General features: G+C 45.0%; 1 protein-coding gene across 2 annotated transcripts in view; it reads left to right on the top strand.

The window, feature by feature from the left end:
- The window catches only part of PYGL (glycogen phosphorylase L), a 37,599-nt gene that overhangs the window by 6,150 nt on the left and 10,451 nt on the right, over nt 1-20,998 (top strand). For both annotated transcript variants that reach the window (XM_067554758.1, XM_067554757.1), the window contains exons 4-10: nt 745-823; nt 2,112-2,215; nt 12,205-12,336; nt 14,539-14,650; nt 15,052-15,134; nt 18,576-18,719; nt 19,015-19,107. In XM_067554758.1, the coding sequence (XP_067410859.1) occupies nt 745-823; nt 2,112-2,215; nt 12,205-12,336; nt 14,539-14,650; nt 15,052-15,134; nt 18,576-18,719; nt 19,015-19,107 (747 nt within the window). The remainder of the gene's footprint in view (nt 1-744; nt 824-2,111; nt 2,216-12,204; nt 12,337-14,538; nt 14,651-15,051; nt 15,135-18,575; nt 18,720-19,014; nt 19,108-20,998) is intronic.

Here is a 20,998-nt window from a genome sequence, read left to right as displayed (position 1 = left end):
AGGTCGTCTTTTGATACATTTCAGCTTTGGTACTTTGATTAAATTAGTATGAATGAAATAATCACTTTTATAGAGTAAAATATTCTTTAGGTTTTTTCAGTAACTAAAAATGAATGTAACTAGCAATCGGTGCTAACTGAAATGGGTTGTCTGTAGTATCTGAAGTCTCTTGTGAAACATAATGCTGAAATATAATTAATATAGTGCAAATGCTGGGACCTTGCACCAAATATTGCCAGGCCTAGTTTCATGTGGCATAAACTTCTTTCAGAGCTTTCATAAGCCTTTTGAAAAACGTTCTATACGTAGGCACAGCAACTTATCGACCCGAAAGAGCCTGGAAAATTCAGTATTAGAATCTAGTCCCAGTGTCCTTAAACTTCTTAGTAGGTACAACTTCTTCATGAGGGGCTTGCATCTCCACTGTCCACAGCGCCTGGAAAGGGTGGGGGGGGCGAAGATGCTTTGGGGAAAATTCACCATCACAGCTGCCGAGATGAACCTTGTTAAGCCTGGAATCTGATGAATACGTTCCTTCTTGAGCACCAACTTGCCAGGATCCTAACAAAGGATGGGTTACAGTGCTGAATTCACCATGTTTGGAGCTCCTTGGAAATGTGTTCTTTCCAGTAGCTCTGTCTGAATCTTCACGCCTCTGTTTTGTGGCAAAGCGCTGTTGTAAATGTTCGTTCTGTCACTCGGCTCAAGGGCACTAGCTCTCCTGTCTCCTCTCTATCTGTTTAGCTAGGGCTGGATATAGAAGAGCTGGAAGACATTGAAGAGGATGCTGGCCTTGGCAATGGAGGACTTGGAAGACTGGCTGGTAAGTGAGCTTCAGGGACATTCTGATTTGAGAGAACTCTCCAAGCAGCCTTGGCATCCTTCCCCTGAACCCAAGGCGCTCTCGTCTGCGTGTGTTGAGGTAGTGCCTCGAGGGCCCGGCCAGGGCGCCGTTGTGACAGGCGCTGGACACGCGTATGGTGCAAGGTCAGTCCTTGCCCCGAAGTGCTTACAATCTTCACGTTTGACAAGACAAAACCAAGGGGAGAGAAGGTAACAACGTAACCATCCAGATTAGCATCATAAACGGCAGTCTCCTCACATAAGTGCCTAACCGTAAGTGTAGATTAAATGGCCATGCCTGCTTATAACATGAACATCATGGACAGTGGTGGGGAAGGAGCTAAGTATGTAGGGGCACTAACCTGTCCAGTTGTGTCATCTCCCTGCCTGTCCCTGACACCCCTCCCCTGACACAAATGATGATTTCCTTTCATTCGCTAAGCTGTCTGCCAAATTGGACTGCCCCTGTCATCTTTAGCCTGGCCTCTCCTTCACAGACGCTCACGATCACCCCTCTTCTGTTAGTGCCTGGCTGCAACATGCAAAATGTTGGCTTCAGGGGACAGAGGCACTGACTGAAGAGTAGGACAACAGATGTGCGAATGTCTGATTTGAACCAGGGACCCTGCAGGTCCTGTCTATAGCACAGGCCTGTGTTTCAGAGGAAGGTGCGTGTGGGGTGGTGGAGAAACTATTATACTTTTGGCTCATATCAATGCAATGCTGCATATGGGTCTGATGGAAAAGAGAGAGGGACCGATTTCCTGACCCCTGTGATGATCCCCAATTTCTTGAGTATCAGATCAACCTTGGGCTTCGTTGTCTACTCAGAGCACTCTGCAAGGCCAGCTGTATCTTGATGCCCATTCACACCTGCTTTCAATCAGTTTTTTCTTTAGTCCTCCAAGTACTTGTTTCCATAGCATGGGAGATGGCACACGTGGGATGGCAGGTAAGGAGTTGGAGCCATATACACACTCGGGGAGACGGTAGGTGGTGTCGCTCTAACTCCTTGTCTGCATAACATGCAATGGGGCGAAGTGTTCACTGTGGCTTTGGAATGGAACAGGATTAACTGATGGTCTCTAAGCTACTCCTGAATATGCATGTGGTGTGAATGCACCATTTAACTCACCGCGAAGTAGGGAGCGCGGTGGTTTTTATAACCGTAACTAGCGATGCTTTGTAAGCTTGTCGCTTTCTGGTACTTATGAAACCATAATGGAAAACTTCGCTAAATGTATCCGTCAACTGTCTGTCTTTAACAGCCTGCTTTCTTGACTCAATGGCAACGCTTGGGCTTGCTGCCTACGGGTACGGCATACGATACGAATATGGAATCTTCAATCAGAAAATCCGCGATGGATGGCAGGTACAGATAAGCAGAACCCTACTATTTCCCTCCCCTCCTCGTGGAACAAAAGCATGCGTCCTTTAAGCACCAACACTGAGGGCATGGGTCACTTAAACTAGATGTGATGTCTCATCATTTGTTGTTCAGTTTGAGTAATTTAGATCTTTTGGCTTAGACTAATTGGGCAGTTTCACTGCCTTTAGGGGTGCCAATACAAGATGTAGCTTTCTGTTAACTGCTGAAACATCCCATGAAAGTTTGAAATGTGATTTTTTTTTTTTTCCCCTCAAGAAGAAAATTAAAAGCTCTTCTAAATTCCTCCCTCTGCAATTGGCTTATTGATAAATATGTCTGAAATCCTAAAACGTGAGTTACACGCTTGTTTGTAACATGGGCAAAGAACATTCCTCCAGCAAAGGACAAAACCAAACTATTTGTGATGGTTGAATGGGGATGGGGTTATGTTGCCTCTTTCTTCCATGTCTGTCAGTACTTTACCTGCCCCTTTCCAGCCACCTGCCTTACGCCTCAATGGGCCAAAACCAAAGTGTTCCTGCTCTGATGGATTGTCAGGTTGCACTCCGTGCTGTTACATTATATGGCTAGTGTAGTGAGTCTTAAGTCTTTAGAAAACAAATGCTAAATTTAAAGTTCCTACTGTTGCAAAAACGTGCTTAATCTAGAATTATTAAAGTATTCGCTGATTAAGAAGTTTGCAGGATGTATTTAATGATAGCCATGGACAGGTTGGGGTGTTTGGGAATTCCAGCATATCAAAATCAAATACACACTTTTTTCAGAACCACCCAACCAACTTGCTTATCCAGTAACTTCAGAATGCCCCCTCTCGCTTCCCCCCGGACAGGTCTATGTCGAAGCAGTGTTGGCAACACAAATATCAGCTGCTCACTGAACATAAAATTTAACATCAAAATAAACAATGCCAGGGCTTGTGACTTTTTTTTTTTTTTTTTTTTTTTTTTACATAACTGAGTCATTCAGTTCCTTTTTAAATGAAGCTGCCTTAGATTCTGCAGCCTATGGAATTCAAGGAGCTTGTATCAGCTTTTAACTCTAGCTTGCTGGGGAGCATGCAGTTGATGATATTATAGAGGCATCTAGGACCTTGACTGAAATCACAGCCTGTTATATTGATTTAGTTGCAATATATGGGCCAGGGTCAAAGGTGTTAACATAACCCAGACACTGTCCAACAGTAATCAATATTACCCTAGGTTCAGGGTTTGGTACACAGAGACTTCAGCCTGCTTATGGCACATGCCATTAAAAATCCTTTAATCTTTTATTAACGATAAAGCACGTGAAGGGTTAAATAAGGCTTTAATTTTAACAATGTCCCTTGTTTTCTTTCCCTTTAGCTGGAGAGTGTTTTTGTTTTTTAAAGAAATAAACTCCTTCCAATTTTTGTTTGACAGTCTTAGACAGTCGTAACTGTTCTTTCTGGGGGAAAAACCAAAGTTGGTTGAGATGGTGGAGCCGTCCTTGTTGATGTTTTAAAGCCCAATCTAGTTATCTCTGAGATGAGACCAAACAAACACGCACAAAAGGGGAAAGAAAAGAACAACCAAGATAAAAAATGCAGCTTCTGTCTCTGATGTTGACTTTCACTTTCAGCCTCGCTGCTGGAAAAACACAGGCCCAGCAGACTTATCAGCCACTCCCAAGAACTGGCAAACATTAGGGCATTGTTTTCAGTTGCCTGTCTGGTCACAGGCTTACAGCAGTGTTGTAAAATACGCAGTCTTAGCCGGTTAAATTACTCTTATTAAACAGACTGCAAAAGGAGAGAGAGAGGAAAGAAAATAAGGTGAGGAAGGAAAAGGAGAGTGGGGGTGGGGACAACAAAATCTCACATCCCAGGGTGGTTGCCACTGACTAAATTCCAATGTGGGTCCTTTGCTGTGACCAGTCTGATCAGGACATCTCTCGGGATTAGGATGAAGATGTTCCTAGGTCCCAGGAGATGGTGTGGGTGGCATCCATGATGATAAATCTTGCTGCAGTCTTTGCTGGCAGACAGCTGCTGCTTCTATTAATTTTTCCCCAAGGTCTCTGTGAGAACCCAGAAAGGGAGTGTGGGGTGGAATATGCCATCCTCTCATTACTTTCTTCACCAATAGGCCTAACTTTGGACACACCAGTTTTGGGTTTTGTTTTTTTACCTTACCAATTTTAATCTTAACACAGTTCTCGAGTGGTATTCGTAAAACCCTTTCATTTTAACGCCTGTTTTTTGCCTCCTTTTTAAAACCATTTCATGTAACAGGTCATTGTGACCATTTATGAACTCTCACTCACTCTTAGCTGTTGATTTTTTAATTAGGATAACCTTGTAGGCCCAGTTATAACAGGCCCCATTGTGCTAGGCACAGTTCAGACACACACCCTGTAAGAGACGGTCCCTGCCCTGAAGAGTTTACAGCTTTCTATATTACAAGGCAGACAGAGTGGCAGTAAGGAAGTACCATGCTTGTTTTACAGATGGGGAGCTGAGGCACAGAAAGATTAAATGAATGGTCCAAGGTCACAGGGAATCCATGGCAGAGCCAGGACATGAAGCCATGTCTCCTGAGTCCCATCCAGTACCTTAACCATAAAACTCACCTTCTCTTTGTTAAAGCAGGGTTGGCTCTAAAAGCATGACACCTCTTAGTAAAGGAGAAATGCAGTTGCATTTGGACACCAGGATTGCATTTTGCTAACACTGAGTCGCTGGTACTTGCAGAATACTAATCAGTTTACAGCGTATCTTGGCATAGCTGGGCTGCCTGGAAAAACATTTCCACAATGGGCCCTTTGAGTTTGCTCAAACCGTCGTCTCTTCAGCAGCGACTGGCCAGGCGGAGGCGTTTCTGCCTCGCTGCTCTGGAATCGCATTCCGGGCTGATACTTCCTTGTTGAACTGCGAAACGTTTGAATGATAAAAGGCTTATTTATTTTGCCCATATGGGAAACCTGTGCACAAACCTCTGTGAAAGGGTAGCTAGATGCCAGTGTGTGGTTGCAAGCTGTGGGGTTTGGGTAGTAGCGTGTGATGAAGGAACGGCACAAAAGGAAGATGCCTCGTTGTGGCATTGCCAGGCTGGAGAAACTATTTATAGTCTCAGGGCCAAATTAAGCCCTCATGTAAAAAAGCATAAATCTCCTTGACCTCACTGAAAGCTGCACCCAGGCAGCGCGCCTCTTCCTGTGGCAGGGAAAGGCGAAGGAGCAGCATTGACCGACTCCCGACGGAGGGATTATTGCAATCCAGGGCCACAAGGAGAAGATCCTCGGGGCTCTGACAGACAGGAAAGGCCCGCTCCCTTTCTCCCCATAAAGGAAAAAGCAGAAGGGGAGAGAGAGAGGATGCGCTTGCAGGGACAAAATATCAGTGAGCACTGGCCTGTGACTGGAAATGATGTCATGAGAGTTAGTGATGGAAAGACATATCAGGCCAGTCCCACCCATCCCCCAAGAAAGGGGGTTCTTTCCTGGCTCCTGAGCTCAGTGGGCCTGTTCTTAGCAGGGGACCTCTGGGTTCTGAGCCCAGGTGTCTGGCTCTTTGCAAACTGGGGAAGTCCTCTTGCTTTGTGACAGGCCTAGCTGGAATCCTCTGCCAGCTGCAGCATGCCAGTTGCGTCGTGCATACGCTTTCATCTGTAGCTGGAATCTGAAGATCTCCTTGACTCGGGCTAAGCTGCGCTGTGCAGCTCTTCTAATGGCCCTGGAGGGTTTTTATCTTCATGAAAATATAAATTAAACTCTCTCTCCAACACTGCATGTTTGGCGCGGGCTCCGATCCGCCCTGCAGTTGATTATCCAGAATTCCATCTGACTCATGGAAAGAGAGCAGTGACTAATTGTGTAAACAGCAGAGCAGCTAGCCTTCCTCAGCGGCAGGGTTTAGAGTTTCTTTCCTATTAAAGAGATGCTAGTTAAACAGCAAAGTAGTGAGGTTTTTATTTTTATTTTTGTTTTGTTTTTTTTGTTCCTCACTCTTTTTTGGTTGCTTTGTCTTAACATGGCCCTGTCCTCTCCTCCTATGACCTGCATGTAATTGCTGTCTCCTCTGGACCTTTCATTCGGCAGCATTAAGGTGATGTCTAATCTATAGTCTTCCATTTAGCAGCACTTCTGCATTGAGGCGCCATCCTGCTACATTAGCAGGTCTCCAGGATGAGGTTTAAATTCTGATTAACTCTATTTCTGTCTCATCACACTCACAAGATCAGGTGAGTTAGCAAGCTAACGGGGCATCAATTACCTTGGAACCAGATCTGGCGATGGACTATTGTAATCATCTTTGTCTGGAAGAAAGCGTATTAGAAGGAATGATTTTCTGTTAATGGTCCTCTGGCTCTCCTGGAACGCCAATGCTCTTACAGTTCTTCAAATGCTCTGAGATTTTTGGAGGCATAAGGTCTTGCAATGTTGTAGAGGACCTGGCTCTTTTTTTTAAAGCAAGTGGGTTGTTGAAGTTGGGGAAATCATTAACTGAGGTGCTTGGAAGCAGATGACCAGGGTTCAATGTAGAGATTACAAAACTGAGCTGAACAGGCGAACCGTCAACATGAACGGTTACGGGGATGGTTTAAAAACTTGAAATCAAGCCTTTTGCTGGCTGATGTTGCATGAAATATAAAATGTGCTCATGTAAAGATGTCCTAAATGTTTCTTCTTATAGTCTTCACTTGTATTTATGAACATGAAGGGTCAGATGAGAGAGACTGCTGGTGTGGGTATAATTGTGTTTGCATTTGCATGCCCACATTTGCATGCACAGTTACCATAACTGCACGTGGAAATCAGGCTTTCTGCCAAGGAACGCCCAGAATCCTAGTTGCCCAGTTTGTCCAGCAGCTCACAGACTCTGCATTTTTAATGAAAACCTTCAGAGCTCTGTTCTAACAACCTGTCCCTGAATCTCTGAATCAAGTGGCTCTTTAATGCTTCTGTGCATGGACTCTCCTGCAGAAATCAGGCTCTCTCGCTAATGAGCTTGGCAGCTCTTTGTGCATCTATAGATCAGCTGCCAGAAAGCTTCATCTGAGAGCCATGTGAACAAATGACTTCACCAATTGTAATCTAATCTGTATAGACAGCACCGTGTGTAAAACGCCTTATTTAAATGACCCTCCGCTATAGCTGGCAGAGCATTAAAGCATCTTATGGTGAACCCTTCTGGTGTGTATAGGCAAGTTCTGTAGCCAGGCCATATCTGGTACAGGAACATGACATGGTGTCAGGAGTAAACTAAGAACAGAAACAGACGGAAAAGAGCAACAAAGGTTGCAGGATCTCATCAACATGCCACTCTTCAGTGCCCCAGAGAACTTCAGCTTTGACAGACCTTCACAACGGACAGACTGGAAGCAGTATTTCACAAGATTTTGAATTGCATACAAATTCCACAGAGAACCTGGAGATATACAGGTATCTTCTTTAATTTGTGCTATGGGGAAGTAAGCAGAGCATATCTTTTAAATCCTTTCACTTTACTGAAGACAGTCACAAGAATAACTATGAAAGGGTTCTGGCTATGTTTGATGCATACTTTATACCTCAGAGAAAGTAGCTTATGAAAGAGCATGTTTTCACCAGACAATTCAAGAACCATGGGAAAATGTTGAATATTTCTTAAGAACTCCACGTACATTGACTGAAAACTGATTTTTTTTTTTTTTGGGGGGGGGGGGGGGTAGGGGAATGCGAAGCATGAAAATATCAGACAGGCTGGTTATTGGGTTAACAGATTTAAAAAAAACTTTTCCCAGCAGTGACAATTGAAGAAAGATTTAACCCTAGCCACAGCTATGCAGAGAGCAAAGCAGTCCATGCTGGCAAGACAGTAAAACTTAGAGCAACTTGGAAAAACCTGAAACGAGCTTGGAAACTGTAAATGGACACTTGAGCATTAAGTTTATTATAAAACTCCTGAGGCAAGGGGAGAGAACTCCCAGGCTAAGAGGGACAAATTCCACAAGGTGTGGAAAAAATCATATCCCAAGAGATGATGCATGTCCAGCCGGAGGCACATGGTGTAATATATGCATGAAATACGGACGTTTTGCAGCTGCTTGCTTCACCAAAGCAGACAGGGAGTTGACTCCTTAAAGACAATCAAGAGCCGTTGTTTCTGGGATCTATCGTTTGTGCTGACATAGAGCCTGCCTGGAGAGTGAAATTGAATATTCAAAACAAGATCGATGCAGGAGCTGACATCAGTCATCGCAGATGAGACTTTCAATCCCACCTGAAGCAGAAATCACCGTACACAGCTTCTGAACTGCATGGGCCAGTTCACCGTGGAAACAACTCACTAAGATGAAAGCTTTGCTTTCAGAGTGCCTGTGTTCAAAGCATCCAAGACCATGTAGCTACCATGATTGGGGCCTAGTGAGAAAGATGGAGGTACTCAGTGGGGGATTTGATGATATTGGACTCTTGAGGAGATTAGTACAAATCAAATTGAGATAATGCAGAGCCATACAGTGTAGACACTCCCCTATTAGAGCAATCTAGCTGCAGATTTATGTAAATTCAGAGGGCTCCATTACCTGGTCATTGTGGAATATTCTTCTAGGTATGTAGAAATAATGTACTTGAAGGACACGCGTTGCGGTGTCATTGAGACACGGAAGTTCACTTTTGCTCGCTTTGGTATTCTAGAACAACCAGTGACAGACAACGGGCCACAACTGACTGCAGCAGAACTGAAGTCCTTCTGAATAAAATATGATTTTGGTGCTATTACTGGCAGCCTACATTTCCCACAAGTGAACGGAGAGGCTGGGGGAGCGGAGCAGACAGCCAAGAAAATCCTACAGCAGGCAGTTCCATTTCTTGCTCTTCTGAGTTACAGATATAGTCCCCCACAGCTGCTGATGGGAAAGCAACTCAGAACTACTGTTAGATTCTTTTCCAAAGTGGCTAGACATGAAGAGAGTAGCCAAATCGGATAAAAAGGCTAAAGGCGCTTGTGAACACGTCGACAACAGACGTCACTTGGTTAGAGAACGGCCGGGTCTAGAATCTGGTGACTGTTCATGTCAATTTGGGTGGAGAAAATGGATGGACAACTCCAGCTATTGTAAAGACAGAATTTTGTGCCCAGATCACATGTGATTCAGACGAACAGTGACGAATTCAACAGAAACTGTCAGCTTCTATAGTGTGTTCCTCAGACCAATGGACAGAGCAAACTCTGCAGAGGGCAGATGCGGAACAAGAAGGGTTCCAGATGAACTGAAGCCAGTCGTTGCAAGTAATGGACAGCCAGGCAACCAAACCGTTGCACGTTCAGGTCACATAATTAGAAAACCAGTACAATTCAGAGACTGATACTTTGAACCTCACGGACTGCATGCTCGTGTGAATATTGTACACGGTAGGAATGTCGAACTTAAAGGAGGAGAGGGAATGGAACGGTAAAGTGTACGAAACTATTCAGCCCCGAGGTAGTACTGTGTACAATACCTTTATTTAAACTAACCTCCCCCGTAGCTGGCTGAACTTTAAAGGTTCTTACGGTGAACCCATCTGGTGTGTATAAGCAAACTCTGTGACCAGCCCATATCTGGTACTGGAACGTGACGCCAAGGGTGCTAGACTCTGTCCCTCCCTTCCCTGGCCAAAGCACTCCTTCCCCTGCTACGAGAGCTCGTTTAGGGCTTTATAAGATGGGGATCTCTGGGGAGGGCTTCCTTTGAAGTGTGACGTGTAGGAGGGCAGAGAGGCAGAGTGTGCTGAGGCTCTGCTCAGTCATAACTTTCTAGGAGTTTGTCAAAGGCCCGAATGGGAGGTGGGAGGGGGGGGCTGTTTCCTTCTCTCTTTCAGTGAGAGATGGGTGCTTAAGGCCTGGTCTATGGGCCGCTATCACCAGGCTGCTTGGGTATGAGAAATCCACCCGCCTAAGCGACGCGTTTCAACCGACCTAACCCCCAGTGTAGTCCGTGCTAGGCCGACCGGAGACTTAGCGACTGCCTCTCTGAGCGCTGGATTGGCATAGGTAGCATCTTCGCTGGAGTGCTACGGAGGCACCGCTGCAGCATTTTTTAAGCGTAGACAAACCCTAAGAGAACTGTGCCCCTTGTGTGTGAAGCAATCGCTCGTGCCTGGTGTGTGTTCTGTCGGGCTCACTCAATTACAGAATGCGTGCCAAGCCCTGGGCTATCCAGGAAGTGCTGCAGGATGGAGAAGTAGATGAAAAACTAAGGACGCAATAGTCAAGGGGGGAAGTGAAGCAAACCAGCAGTGTCCACAAACGACCAGAAATTCAGAGTCCCCTAGATGCCAGTCAGCGGACAGACAGCCTCCTCTCCGATGTCTGTCCAAAGTTAATCCCCTTGTAGAAGGTGAAGGGTAACAGGTCCCTGTGTATCTGTCTGCTTCCTGCATCGTATGCAGCTGGGCTCCTCTGCTGTAGCAGGTTTTCAGACCTCGTTACACCGCTAGTGAGATCAGGGTATGGAAGAGGGTAATTGGAAGAGGCACTTGTAATAATACAATACAATAATAATAATATAATACAATTAGATTGCGGCTCTCTTGTCTTGACACTTAATCAGACCGAGGGTCACGTAAGGGAGAGGAAGTCTGCTTAATCTTCTGCATGATGTGATAGCATGACTAGCCACACAACCACGGGGTGGGAGGGAACACTTGCCCTTCTGCAGTGCAGCGAGGAAGGGGCAGGTGAGACTCTCTGAAATAGGCAGTTGATCTGACCACCATATACTGCAATACCTTATGGCATTGTCGGGTTTAAGGCAGTTGCCTGCAGCATAGATGTATTGCTGTTGCCCAGAGTTTGCTTCAATTAAGAGACAGGGTGTTTTCAAAGTTGTTTTCCCCCCCACACACATCATAAAACACTTTTTACCAAAATAAAATTTAAAAGTAGCAGCTACTTCCATTTCTCTTGTTCCAAAGACACAGAGTGTAGAGAATAAACTGATACAACTCAGTCTTCCGATTCTTTGAGTCCCAGCTCCTACCTCCCTTTATCAAGGGCAAATGCCCCATTTAGATAGAAGATACGTGCGTTCAAATTGTCTGCATGTATTGAGTGTATTTATCCTTGATGTGAGGCTTTCAGCATTAGGCTAGTGCTATGCTGAGTTGCCTTACACTGTTTGCACTGGGAAATAATCCACTTCCTGTTCCGTTCTGAACTTACTCAAATGCTGAGAGAGAAACACAGCTCTGAGAAATAATCTGAAGCACGAATTTTTTTTAAAAATCCCCCCCAGGGTTTTTCCCGAGGACTGCGCTCAGTATTGCTAAAACCATCCCTGAGCAAAAAGCAGCCATGTTCTCCCCAGTAATGTCTTTGCAACTCTCTAATGTTTCAGCCTCAGCCCGTTATGTAAATCAGAAGCAGGCTTTAAGGCACTTTTCTCTGGTTGTCTTTGATGCATTACGGCCCTGAGTTCACTTCTTATATCTCTGACTTATTCATATGCTTGAGGTATGCTCTGACTTATTCATATGCTTGAGACACGGTATGTCTATGCTGCAGAATAAAACCGGTGGCGCCGAGTCTCAGGACCTGGATCAATTGGCTCAGACTCACGAGGCTGGAGCTATGAGACTAAAAATAGCAGTGGAGAGGTTCAGGTTGGAGCCTGGGCTCCAAGACCACCCTTCTTTCTGGGTTTCAAAGCCTGAGCTCCAGCGTGAGCCCAAACATCTACGCTGCTGTTTTTAGCCCTCTAATGCGAGCCCTGTGAGCCGGAGTCTGTTGACCCGGGCTCTGAGATTCAATGCCATGAGTGTTTTGTTTGGTTTTTTTTCTTTGCAGCGTAGAGATGCCTTAAGGGTCCTCCAACTGAATCCAAACTCTTCGACATCCCCTCTCTCTTCCATTCCCTCCCAATGTCACATCTTCAATCCCAAGTGTTTCCTGGTTGTGTTCGCTCAAAGGGTGACATTTAGTTTGTTTTGCTTCGCCTCGTGCAAGGAGCGGTTTAAAACAAAGTTCTGTTGAACAATCCCTCTTCTAGGTGGAAGAAGCAGACGACTGGCTTAGACATGGCAACCCCTGGGAGAAAGCCCGTCCTGAATACATGCTGCCCGTTCACTTTTATGGGAGAGTGGAACATGCCAAGAGTGGAGTGAAGTGGGTCGATACGCAGGTACTGGCATGAGCTGGGTCATGCACAGGCACGTGTGAGCTGATAAAAGAGGAAATGCATCTTTTTTTCCCCATAAGTTAGTAACTTTGAGTATTTATCTTCCTGTCGCGCCAGCGCAGAGAAACTGATGCCTGTAGTTCCTTTGCTGTTGTGCAACGGAGACTGTGTTTTGCTAGCAGAATGGCCTCTTTAAGAAGGCTATAAACTGGGATAAATCCCAGGTGGCGCCCACAATCTTGGTGGCTTTTTCCTTCCCTAAACTGCCAGGAGGCTCAACGTAAGAGATCTGTGCTAACTCCTGAATTGTGTCGCAGCTCTTCTGGGCCCTCCTGAGCCTGGAACCCTCTTTTTCGTTCAATACAAAGTCAGTGTAAACCGCCACAGAGCTTTGAACGTGCCACCTGCATTTCGTGGCCAGGTTGAAGAGGGACAGCCATGTATATGGTGGCAGCATGCCACCACATGAAGAAGCTGAAAACAGCGGAGGGGGATAGGGTGTTTCTTACTGAACTACATGAAGCTTAAGGGGGAAAAAGTCATGAATGTAGTTAGTAGAAATGGAGAAAGTTTAGTAAGACGCAGCAGGCTGTAAAGTCACGTTCTATTTATTGTAGTATTGGAGCAGCTAGGGGCTTACTTGCTTTGATACAGGAGTTGCCGATTGCAAATGAACTGACCATCAGCTCTTTTCAAACTGGTACTATATGGAAGGCAGCAGATATTTAACATGGTGCATGAATGACCATCATTTAGAAGTGAATCCTTGTTTTCATAATTTAATATGAAGTAATAAGGGCTGGGAGGGCAAGGGGGGATAATTTGAAAGTGATGGCCATTAAAATTATGCTAGCCGTCATGGCTATGGCATGTGGAAGTATGTGGCACGCCAGGTCTTGTTTGTACATCAATGATCAGAACTCTTAAGGCCATGATCCATGCTCCAGAATCTAGTTAAACCTGGAACGCTGAATCCAGACTTGGACTGTGGAATCCCTCACTAGCCAAGGCTGTGTGTCCATGAGCGTGTTGTTCAGCTCTTGGTTATGTCCGTGGAAATGAGCTGATGCTCTGTATTGTGGTCAGAAAAGAAGTGCGCAAGATATAGCATGTTCATGCTATTGACAGGAAACCAGCCCTGCTAATCTAAGACACCACAACTGAGGGAAGGCAGGCCTTGTACGGAGAGACTGCTTTTAATCAAACCTTTGAAAACTGCCCCCAGCCCCTTGCCACGCAGTCTGGGCTGGTACAAGTACCGAGAATAGGAATTAAAATGTCACCTTCACCCCTTCGCACAAACAACCCTGGCGAAACCTCTGACCAGCCCCTGGTGCTGATGTCTCCAGCCTGAGCAGTTACCAGGTGGAATGGCCTGTGCTGACGGTGCCGTCCGTCAGCAGGGAAATGGGGGATTCCCCAGACATCCTGTCTTCAGATTGAAGTCTGAGCACTTCTCTTTGCAGGCTGGAGGGGGGTGAGTGCTGATCGTAGCATTCCCCCTCGTCTCCCTCCCAACCCCCGTCTTCGGAATCAGAGCACTTTCCCCCAAAATATAGATCGTTGCAATGGGTGTATATAGGCGGGGGGGGGCCATGTTCCCAAACACATTTCTGTCAACTATAATACACCCCCTTTAAAGTGTAAATGACTGATCCTGATTCCTGTAGCTGGAGACCTAGTTGCAAATTCTTCCTTATAAGGAGTTGTCAGTATTCAACTCGGTTAGCCACCATTTGTTTTTCTAACTAGATTTATAACAATTTTGTTTGTTTCAAGCACTGTATATTTATGGGAACCTTTCAGGGTTTTTTCCCCCCTAAGTTAGCAATAGAACCACAACATTTTGCTGAGCAACAGATGGTCTTTGTATAATCAGGGATGCAAAACTGACTGTTAAGGGCCTGAAGTCACTGGAAAGACGCTTACGGATTTGATTGGGCTTTGGATTCCATGCCATTCGAACGTGCTCTTTCCATGGGTCTGATCCATTGCTCTTTGAAGTCGATGGGAACCCTTCTACCGACTGCAACTGGTTTTGGTCAGGCCCCATGTTTAGCCTTAACTGGCACATCTAAGGCCGTGCTGTGTTTCTGAGAATAGTGGGGACATCGCCTGAAGTCGCATTTTAATTCCAGCCTCTCCTCTATAAAACTCCTCCAAATCTGGCTTCGCACAGCTCCTATTGTAACCCTTGTGTGATAGGTGGTCCTCGCCCTGCCCTACGATACCCCTGTGCCTGGGTACATGAATAACACCGTCAACACCATGCGGCTGTGGTCTGCTCGGGCACCTAACGACTTCAACCTCCGAGACTGTGAGTACCTCTTCTGTCATGTATGTGCTTCTGCCCTGAATTTCCTGGCTTCGGAGGCTGATTGCATGGTTTGGAGGAAGGGGGCTGCAGGGGAGAGTCGTGAAAGAACATAGACGATAGAATGCTGCTGGGACGAGGACGGGGACTTCCTATTTAACCAGCTGTGAATGGAAGTTACTGAGCGGGGAGGTGGTCAAGGAGGAAGGATCCAGTCTGAATGGCCCAGTAACCGGGCCTTCTCCTGATTGGCCTGTTACTTTGTCAGTCAAGCTTGTGCTGCTTTATTGTCCAATCCCCATCTTGCTGTAAGTCTTCTGACCGTTGTTAACTGTTCTGTGCCTCTTGTCCATCATGCCTCTTGAGCAAGGTGCCCTTATACTGACTCAGTCCTTCCCTCGTAGTTAACGTCGGAGATTACATTCAAGCTGTCTTGGACAGAAACTTGGCTGAGAACATATCGCGTGTCCTGTATCCGAACGATAACGTAAGTCATCCAGAAACTGCTCAAGGTATCATGGCTAGGACCTGTTGCTCGTTGCTGTTTGACTAATTAGCTTAAGCAAAACCTCCTCATGCCCAGACAGGGAAACCGATTAATCCTGCTCTCAATGTCAGATTGCTGGAGCGGTGGGCGTATCAGACAAATACCAACGGAAGAGCCGTGAGTGTGTAAACAGGGCCTCCGTGCATTATAAAAGTATTGGCAGTGCACCAGAAAAAGGCAGAGATTCTGCTCCTAATAAAGCTTAATCTGTGAAGCAAGATTAATGATGCTGCCACTTGAGTTGTTTTATTCTCCCCGGTGCTGAAAGCGGCTGGCTTTTCAGAATAACCTGGCGTTGGTGTCTGTGTGTGTGTGGTATAGCAAAGGATGTGGTACTCCTTCCGGTGTAAACCTGGATTTGGGACAGTCTAGAAACACAGTTCAAGTCCCCCCTCCTATCAAACTTTGGCATGTAAAGTATCATCTGTAAATGAATTGTCTATTTTTCATTTTTGTTGTTGTGTAATTCAAGAAATCCAGGCAGCCACGATTGTGTGACAGGCTAGTTGTTCGGGATTCTAAAAAATTAAATTGGATCGTAATTTTGTAAAAGAAAAAAACCCTGAGCAATTAGTGCTGTTTGGGGGGAAATCTAAAATGGGGGTTGGGGGGACGCGTTTTCAAATAGGTTTCTACTATGTGTTCAGTAAGCAAGTGTGTTGTGTTCAACTCTCACTGAGCTCGTGTAAGATGCCTTCCCCCACACCTAAACATGACTAGGTATTTCTAGCACGCATGCCTCTGAGCTGATTCCGTTTTCAGACACCCCATGAACAGTAAATATTGGGTAGGATTTTTTAATAGGTGATGTACACACAAAATTCATACCAGCTCCATTGGACTAATGAGTTGTTCAGTCTATTCAGAGAGGTTTTGAGAGGACAGAATTAGGAGGTCCAAGGATCTGTTGTGTTCTATTGTAGCGTCAGGGCTCTCATTCATCTGTAAAAGCTCCGTTAAGTCTAGTGAAAAACACCAACTAAATATTTAATGTCATGAGAGAGGGGAGAGACAGAGCTATCACATGATTAAAATACAGCTTTTTGTTACAGTAACATGCAATTGCAAAACATCCTTGTGAATAGATGCATAACTTGTAAAACTTAGTAGTAGTTTAAATAAAGTACATAAGAGGACACCAGGGTATATAATTCAGATACTATTCTATCCTTGTTATCATGACTTGAATTATCTGAAGCCACCTACCATCTGAAAGACCGTCATGTTACCAAGGTCTAGTCACAGTAATTCCTCCAGTTATCTGAAATGATTCAATTTGATTGGACTGTAGGTACAAAATGATTGATGTACCTGTGTTCTCACTAGTACACATTCCATCCTAAAACTGAAATAACTCTTTTAAAAATTCTGGATTGCACCATATGTGCTCTCTGGTCATTCTCTCCACCATGGGCAGTGAACATTGAGCCATGTCAATTCGCATCACTTCATGGTTCTCTTACGTTAGCCTGAAATGATGTCTGGGTTCCAAACACTGCAGGGGAGTGTTGTGTTATTCGTTGCAAGGGAGTGGGGTTTTCAAAAGCATTTAGGAGCACGTGTCCTGCTGAAAGCTGACACTTATGCTCCTAAATCAGTTGGGCACTTGAAAATACCACCTGAAATTTTGGGTTTTTTTAAAAAAAAAAAGACAAAGAAATGAAGATATGCATATTATAAAAGGCTGTCTTCCATCAACCCTGAATTTTGTGACTAATTTCATCTGACAAGGCCGTTTTAAAGAAATCAGCAAATCTTGTTTAAGGAACACTTCTTAAATCCAAAAACGGTCAGACTGATGCTCCAGCTGTACTTGTACAAGGTCAAAAAATGGCATGCGATTACATTCGTTGTTCCACTAATATTAGTGTGAGCCCAGATTTGGAGAACGTACTCTGAATTTGCCTTTTGTATCGTGTCCTTAGTAACATTTAAACGTTTGCTTTGTCCCGGTGTTGAATAGTGCCTGGTATGAAAGTCTAATATGCAGGAGTAGTGTTAGAACTTATCCAGCCCAAGAAGGGTCATTCTCTGTGCTCCTAGGGTGGTTTTCCTTTAAAAAAAAAAAAAATCCATACAGACAGGAATCTGTATGCTAAAAAAATATCTTCCTCCTCACTGGAGCCAGTGATTCACTGGCATGACAGAAGCATGAAGTGAGGGCTAGTAACGTGGAAGAAGGCAACTAATTGCTGAACTTGCTTGGCAGCCTGTTACGCTCAGGCTCTGACAACGATCTTCTCTTTAATCCTATCGCAGTTTGCCAGAACGGTGAGGGGAGCCGTGTGTTCTCTCTAGCTCTGTGATGAGTTTGCATTGGGCAGATTGTCTGTTGCACCACAGTGTGTTAGTGTTTCGTGCTAAATGGAAGGTGTCTTCATTTTTTTTGTTTAGAAGCAACTGCTAAGTGATAGTCTCTGTAATTTTAGCTGTGGTACCATTTCTTATGGCCAAAGTTCTCAAATTTGTGTACCGAAAGTGAGGTCTCCACTTGCATAAGGTGGAGGGAAGTTCTCCTGGTCCTTGCTGGTTTGTTGGCCCTCTGCTTAGGTTGCTACATACAGATGCATGATGGATTTTTAAGTTTCTCAGGCGTCCCCAGAATCAGGGTTGAGATCTTTTGTTGGTTCAGGGTAGTGTAAATATGAATCAATAAAACATCTATATTTAGGGTGGCCTGAGCCCCAGTAACTTGTGATGCAGGTCCTCCGTCACCCCCCACCCCCGAACATCAGGTCACTTTTGTTTAGAAGCCCAACTTTAGGCACCCAGTTTTGAAAATGTTGGCCTAAGACACGTGTGGCTTCCGATGTGTTTCGCTGCCAGAATTCCCTTGCACTGCTGGAGAACTAGCTCCAGTAGGAATAGGATTTGACACATCATCCGAGCAAGGCGTGCTGGCTGCCCTCCTCACGTACTCACAGGCGCGTAAAGAGTTACTTAACTCCTCCGTTCAGCACAGGAGTCCGTAGTTACAGGTTATAATCAATTGCGGGGATTAGGATCCGTACAAATGAACTTGCTTCTCATCCTTTTCTGACTGCTCCCTGTGGCATTTTCCCTCGCTGAAGGCAGGGGAGTGGCACAACACTGCAATGTCGAAGTTGCAAATGCTGCAGGGGAAATACCAAAACCAAAAAGCAATTTTTGTTTTGTTTTGTTTTGTTTTTTTAATTCTATTTTTTGAGCAATTAACCTGGAGAGAAGTCCCTTTAAACCCAGTCAATTTGTACAAATGGTCTTTAATAAAACCCTACTGTAAGGTTAGAACTATCCAAATCAATTAAGCTCAAACCAACTGAGAATTCAAGCCCTTTTCATATTGCACCTGTCTCTTAAACGTTGAGGTTACATCGCATTCCTGTCTGTTCTTGCTTGTAGTTTTTCGAAGGCAAAGAGCTGCGACTGAAGCAGGAGTACTTCGTTGTAGCTGCCACCCTCCAGGATGTCATCCGCCGTTTCAAAGCATCCAAATTTGGAAGCACTGAAAGTGTTCGAACGATGTTTGATTCTTTTCCCGAGCAGGTAAACATGATGGGCTAATGGCTGAGTGAAGTCTGGTAGGATTACGTTTCAAAGCCTGCTTTCCACTTCCTCGTAAGTGTTTGTTTGGCTATGAAGCCCAAGGGATCCCCTTGGGATCTGAGACGCATTTCCCAGACCAAGAACTCGCTTTCAAAACTGCCCGGCTTCATTGGAGGGAACAAACGGGTGGAAAGCTAGCCCATTTGACACGTAGGGGTCTTGGAGCAGCTTAGCTGAGGGGCAAAAGGAAGGATTACAGATCTGGTTGCTTAAATGTTGTGCATTATTTTTATAGGTGGCAATACAGCTGAATGACACTCACCCTGCAATGGCCATTCCTGAGTTGATGAGGATTTTTGTGGACATTGAAAAACTGCCGTGGGCCAAGGTTTGGAAGATAGTCTCTGTGCTTTTGCTGTTCTGTGTGATAGAGAATACCAAATGTTGCAGACGTAGCCTTGCTAAATAGCAACTGTCTAGATAATCCCTTTACTTTGTCAATATCATATTGTATGCCAGGAGAAACTTCTTGGCTTTACCCCTGTAATCTAGCTCAACTATGATAAAGGCTGCAAAGTTGAAGACAGTGATAGGTGTCAGGCCTCATCCGTACAGCTTTAGGGACTTGCGTAGGCCAATTGGTGTGTATTTAACAAGTATAAGTTGTAAAATACATTTTGTAAGGTTATAAAAGAATGGATCTGTTCAGAAATCAAACGAAACAAATGACTACTGAAGAGGTAAATCTGCTCCCCGTAGCTGTCCGTTTTCAAAAGTCTGCGAACACTTCTGCTTGTGTCAACCCCAGATATATACGCCCAAGTTGGGTTGCATACACAAGTGCATGTGCAAATCCTCACATGCTTGCACACTGGGTGTTGCACACATGCCAGTCAGATGCTCACCAGTGTGCACGTATGGTTTGTACGTACACTTCTGAACACGAAGACTTTATTTTGTGTCGCACTTGTACGTTAACTGACTACCAACCATTTGGAAACGGAATCCTTTCCTGGGCAGCGCAACGCTAACACCCTGCTAAGTAGAGAGAGCTGATGATTATAGTGGTGTTTGTTTCTCTAAACAAAGGCTGGCTGTCGTAATGAGGGTTTTTTCTGATATCTACATGGCAGCGATTTGTAAACCTGTTAAAACTTCCCAAAAAATATATTTTTTTTAAATTTTTAACTTAACATAAAAGCAGCTACTACGAGACACTGACGTTCTCATGAGCGACATAGCACAGCAGTTGTTATAGACAACTTCATCGATAATCTGCATCTTTAGAGCAGGAACTAAGCTAGGATTTGTGGAACCAATAACCAGTAGCCACAGAATTGCAACGATCTGTTTGACTAGTACAATTGGGAACTCGATTATATAGGAGTCTGATAAAAAGCTAACTTAAAAAGAAAAGTTCACCGTTCCATGTCCGAATACACGGGAGTTGGTTTAAAAAGCCCGTTTCTTCTTATCTGAAAGAAACAAGCATCGCATTAAGAAGCTGCAAAATATTAGTCTTCCTGCTGGACGCATACAGGTATATTTCTGTTGCGAGGAACTGAATTTACCTTTGTTCAACAATGTTCTTGTTTGTCAGAAATGCCTGTTTCACCCTAAGTCATGAAAGGGAGCTAATTGGAATGACAAGCATAGAATGACAAGCTGTTTGCATTAGTCGTCCAAGAGGCCCCAACCAAAGATCATAGCCCCATTGTGCTAGGTGCTGTACATTTACGTAGTAAGAGCTGACAGCCTGCATGGAGGAGACAAAGGGGGTGACGTCACCCCCATTTTACAGGTGGTGAATGCAGATACAGGGCTTGTCTACACTTGAAATGGTGCAGGTGCAGCAGCTGTGCTGCAGTGGCGCTTCAGTGTAGGCCCTGCCTACGCCGGAGGGAGGAGTTCTCTTGTTGCTGTAGTTTAATTCACCACCCCTGAGAGATGGTAACTAGGTCAAGAAAAGGATTCTTCTGTTGACAGAACCCCCGTGTAGACTGCTAGGACAGTTTAACTCTACCACTCAGGAGTGTGGACTTTTCACACCCCCTGAGGGCTGTAGTTAGGGTGACTTAGCTTACTAGTGTAGGCCAGGCTGCAGAGATTCAATGACTTTCCTGCTGTCCTTCAGGCAGTCTGCCGCAGAGTCAGCCCCCTTGCATGGACACCCCTTCCCCTACCTCCCCTAGTGAGAGAGGACAACGTGTGCACCAGGACTGGGTTTGAGTCAAGCTTTGGCACGTAGCATGTGGGTGTTGTACAGGTTTGAGATGCCC

Source organism: Emydura macquarii, unplaced genomic scaffold, assembly GCF_026122565.2.
Source record: "Emydura macquarii macquarii isolate MOO-44397 ecotype Brisbane River unplaced genomic scaffold, CSIRO-AGI_Emac_v2 contig_1551, whole genome shotgun sequence".
NCBI classification, from domain to species: domain Eukaryota; kingdom Metazoa; phylum Chordata; order Testudines; family Chelidae; genus Emydura; species Emydura macquarii.
The sequence above is the reverse complement of the archived record's forward strand: the minus strand, read 5'-3'. Positions and strand labels throughout refer to the sequence as shown.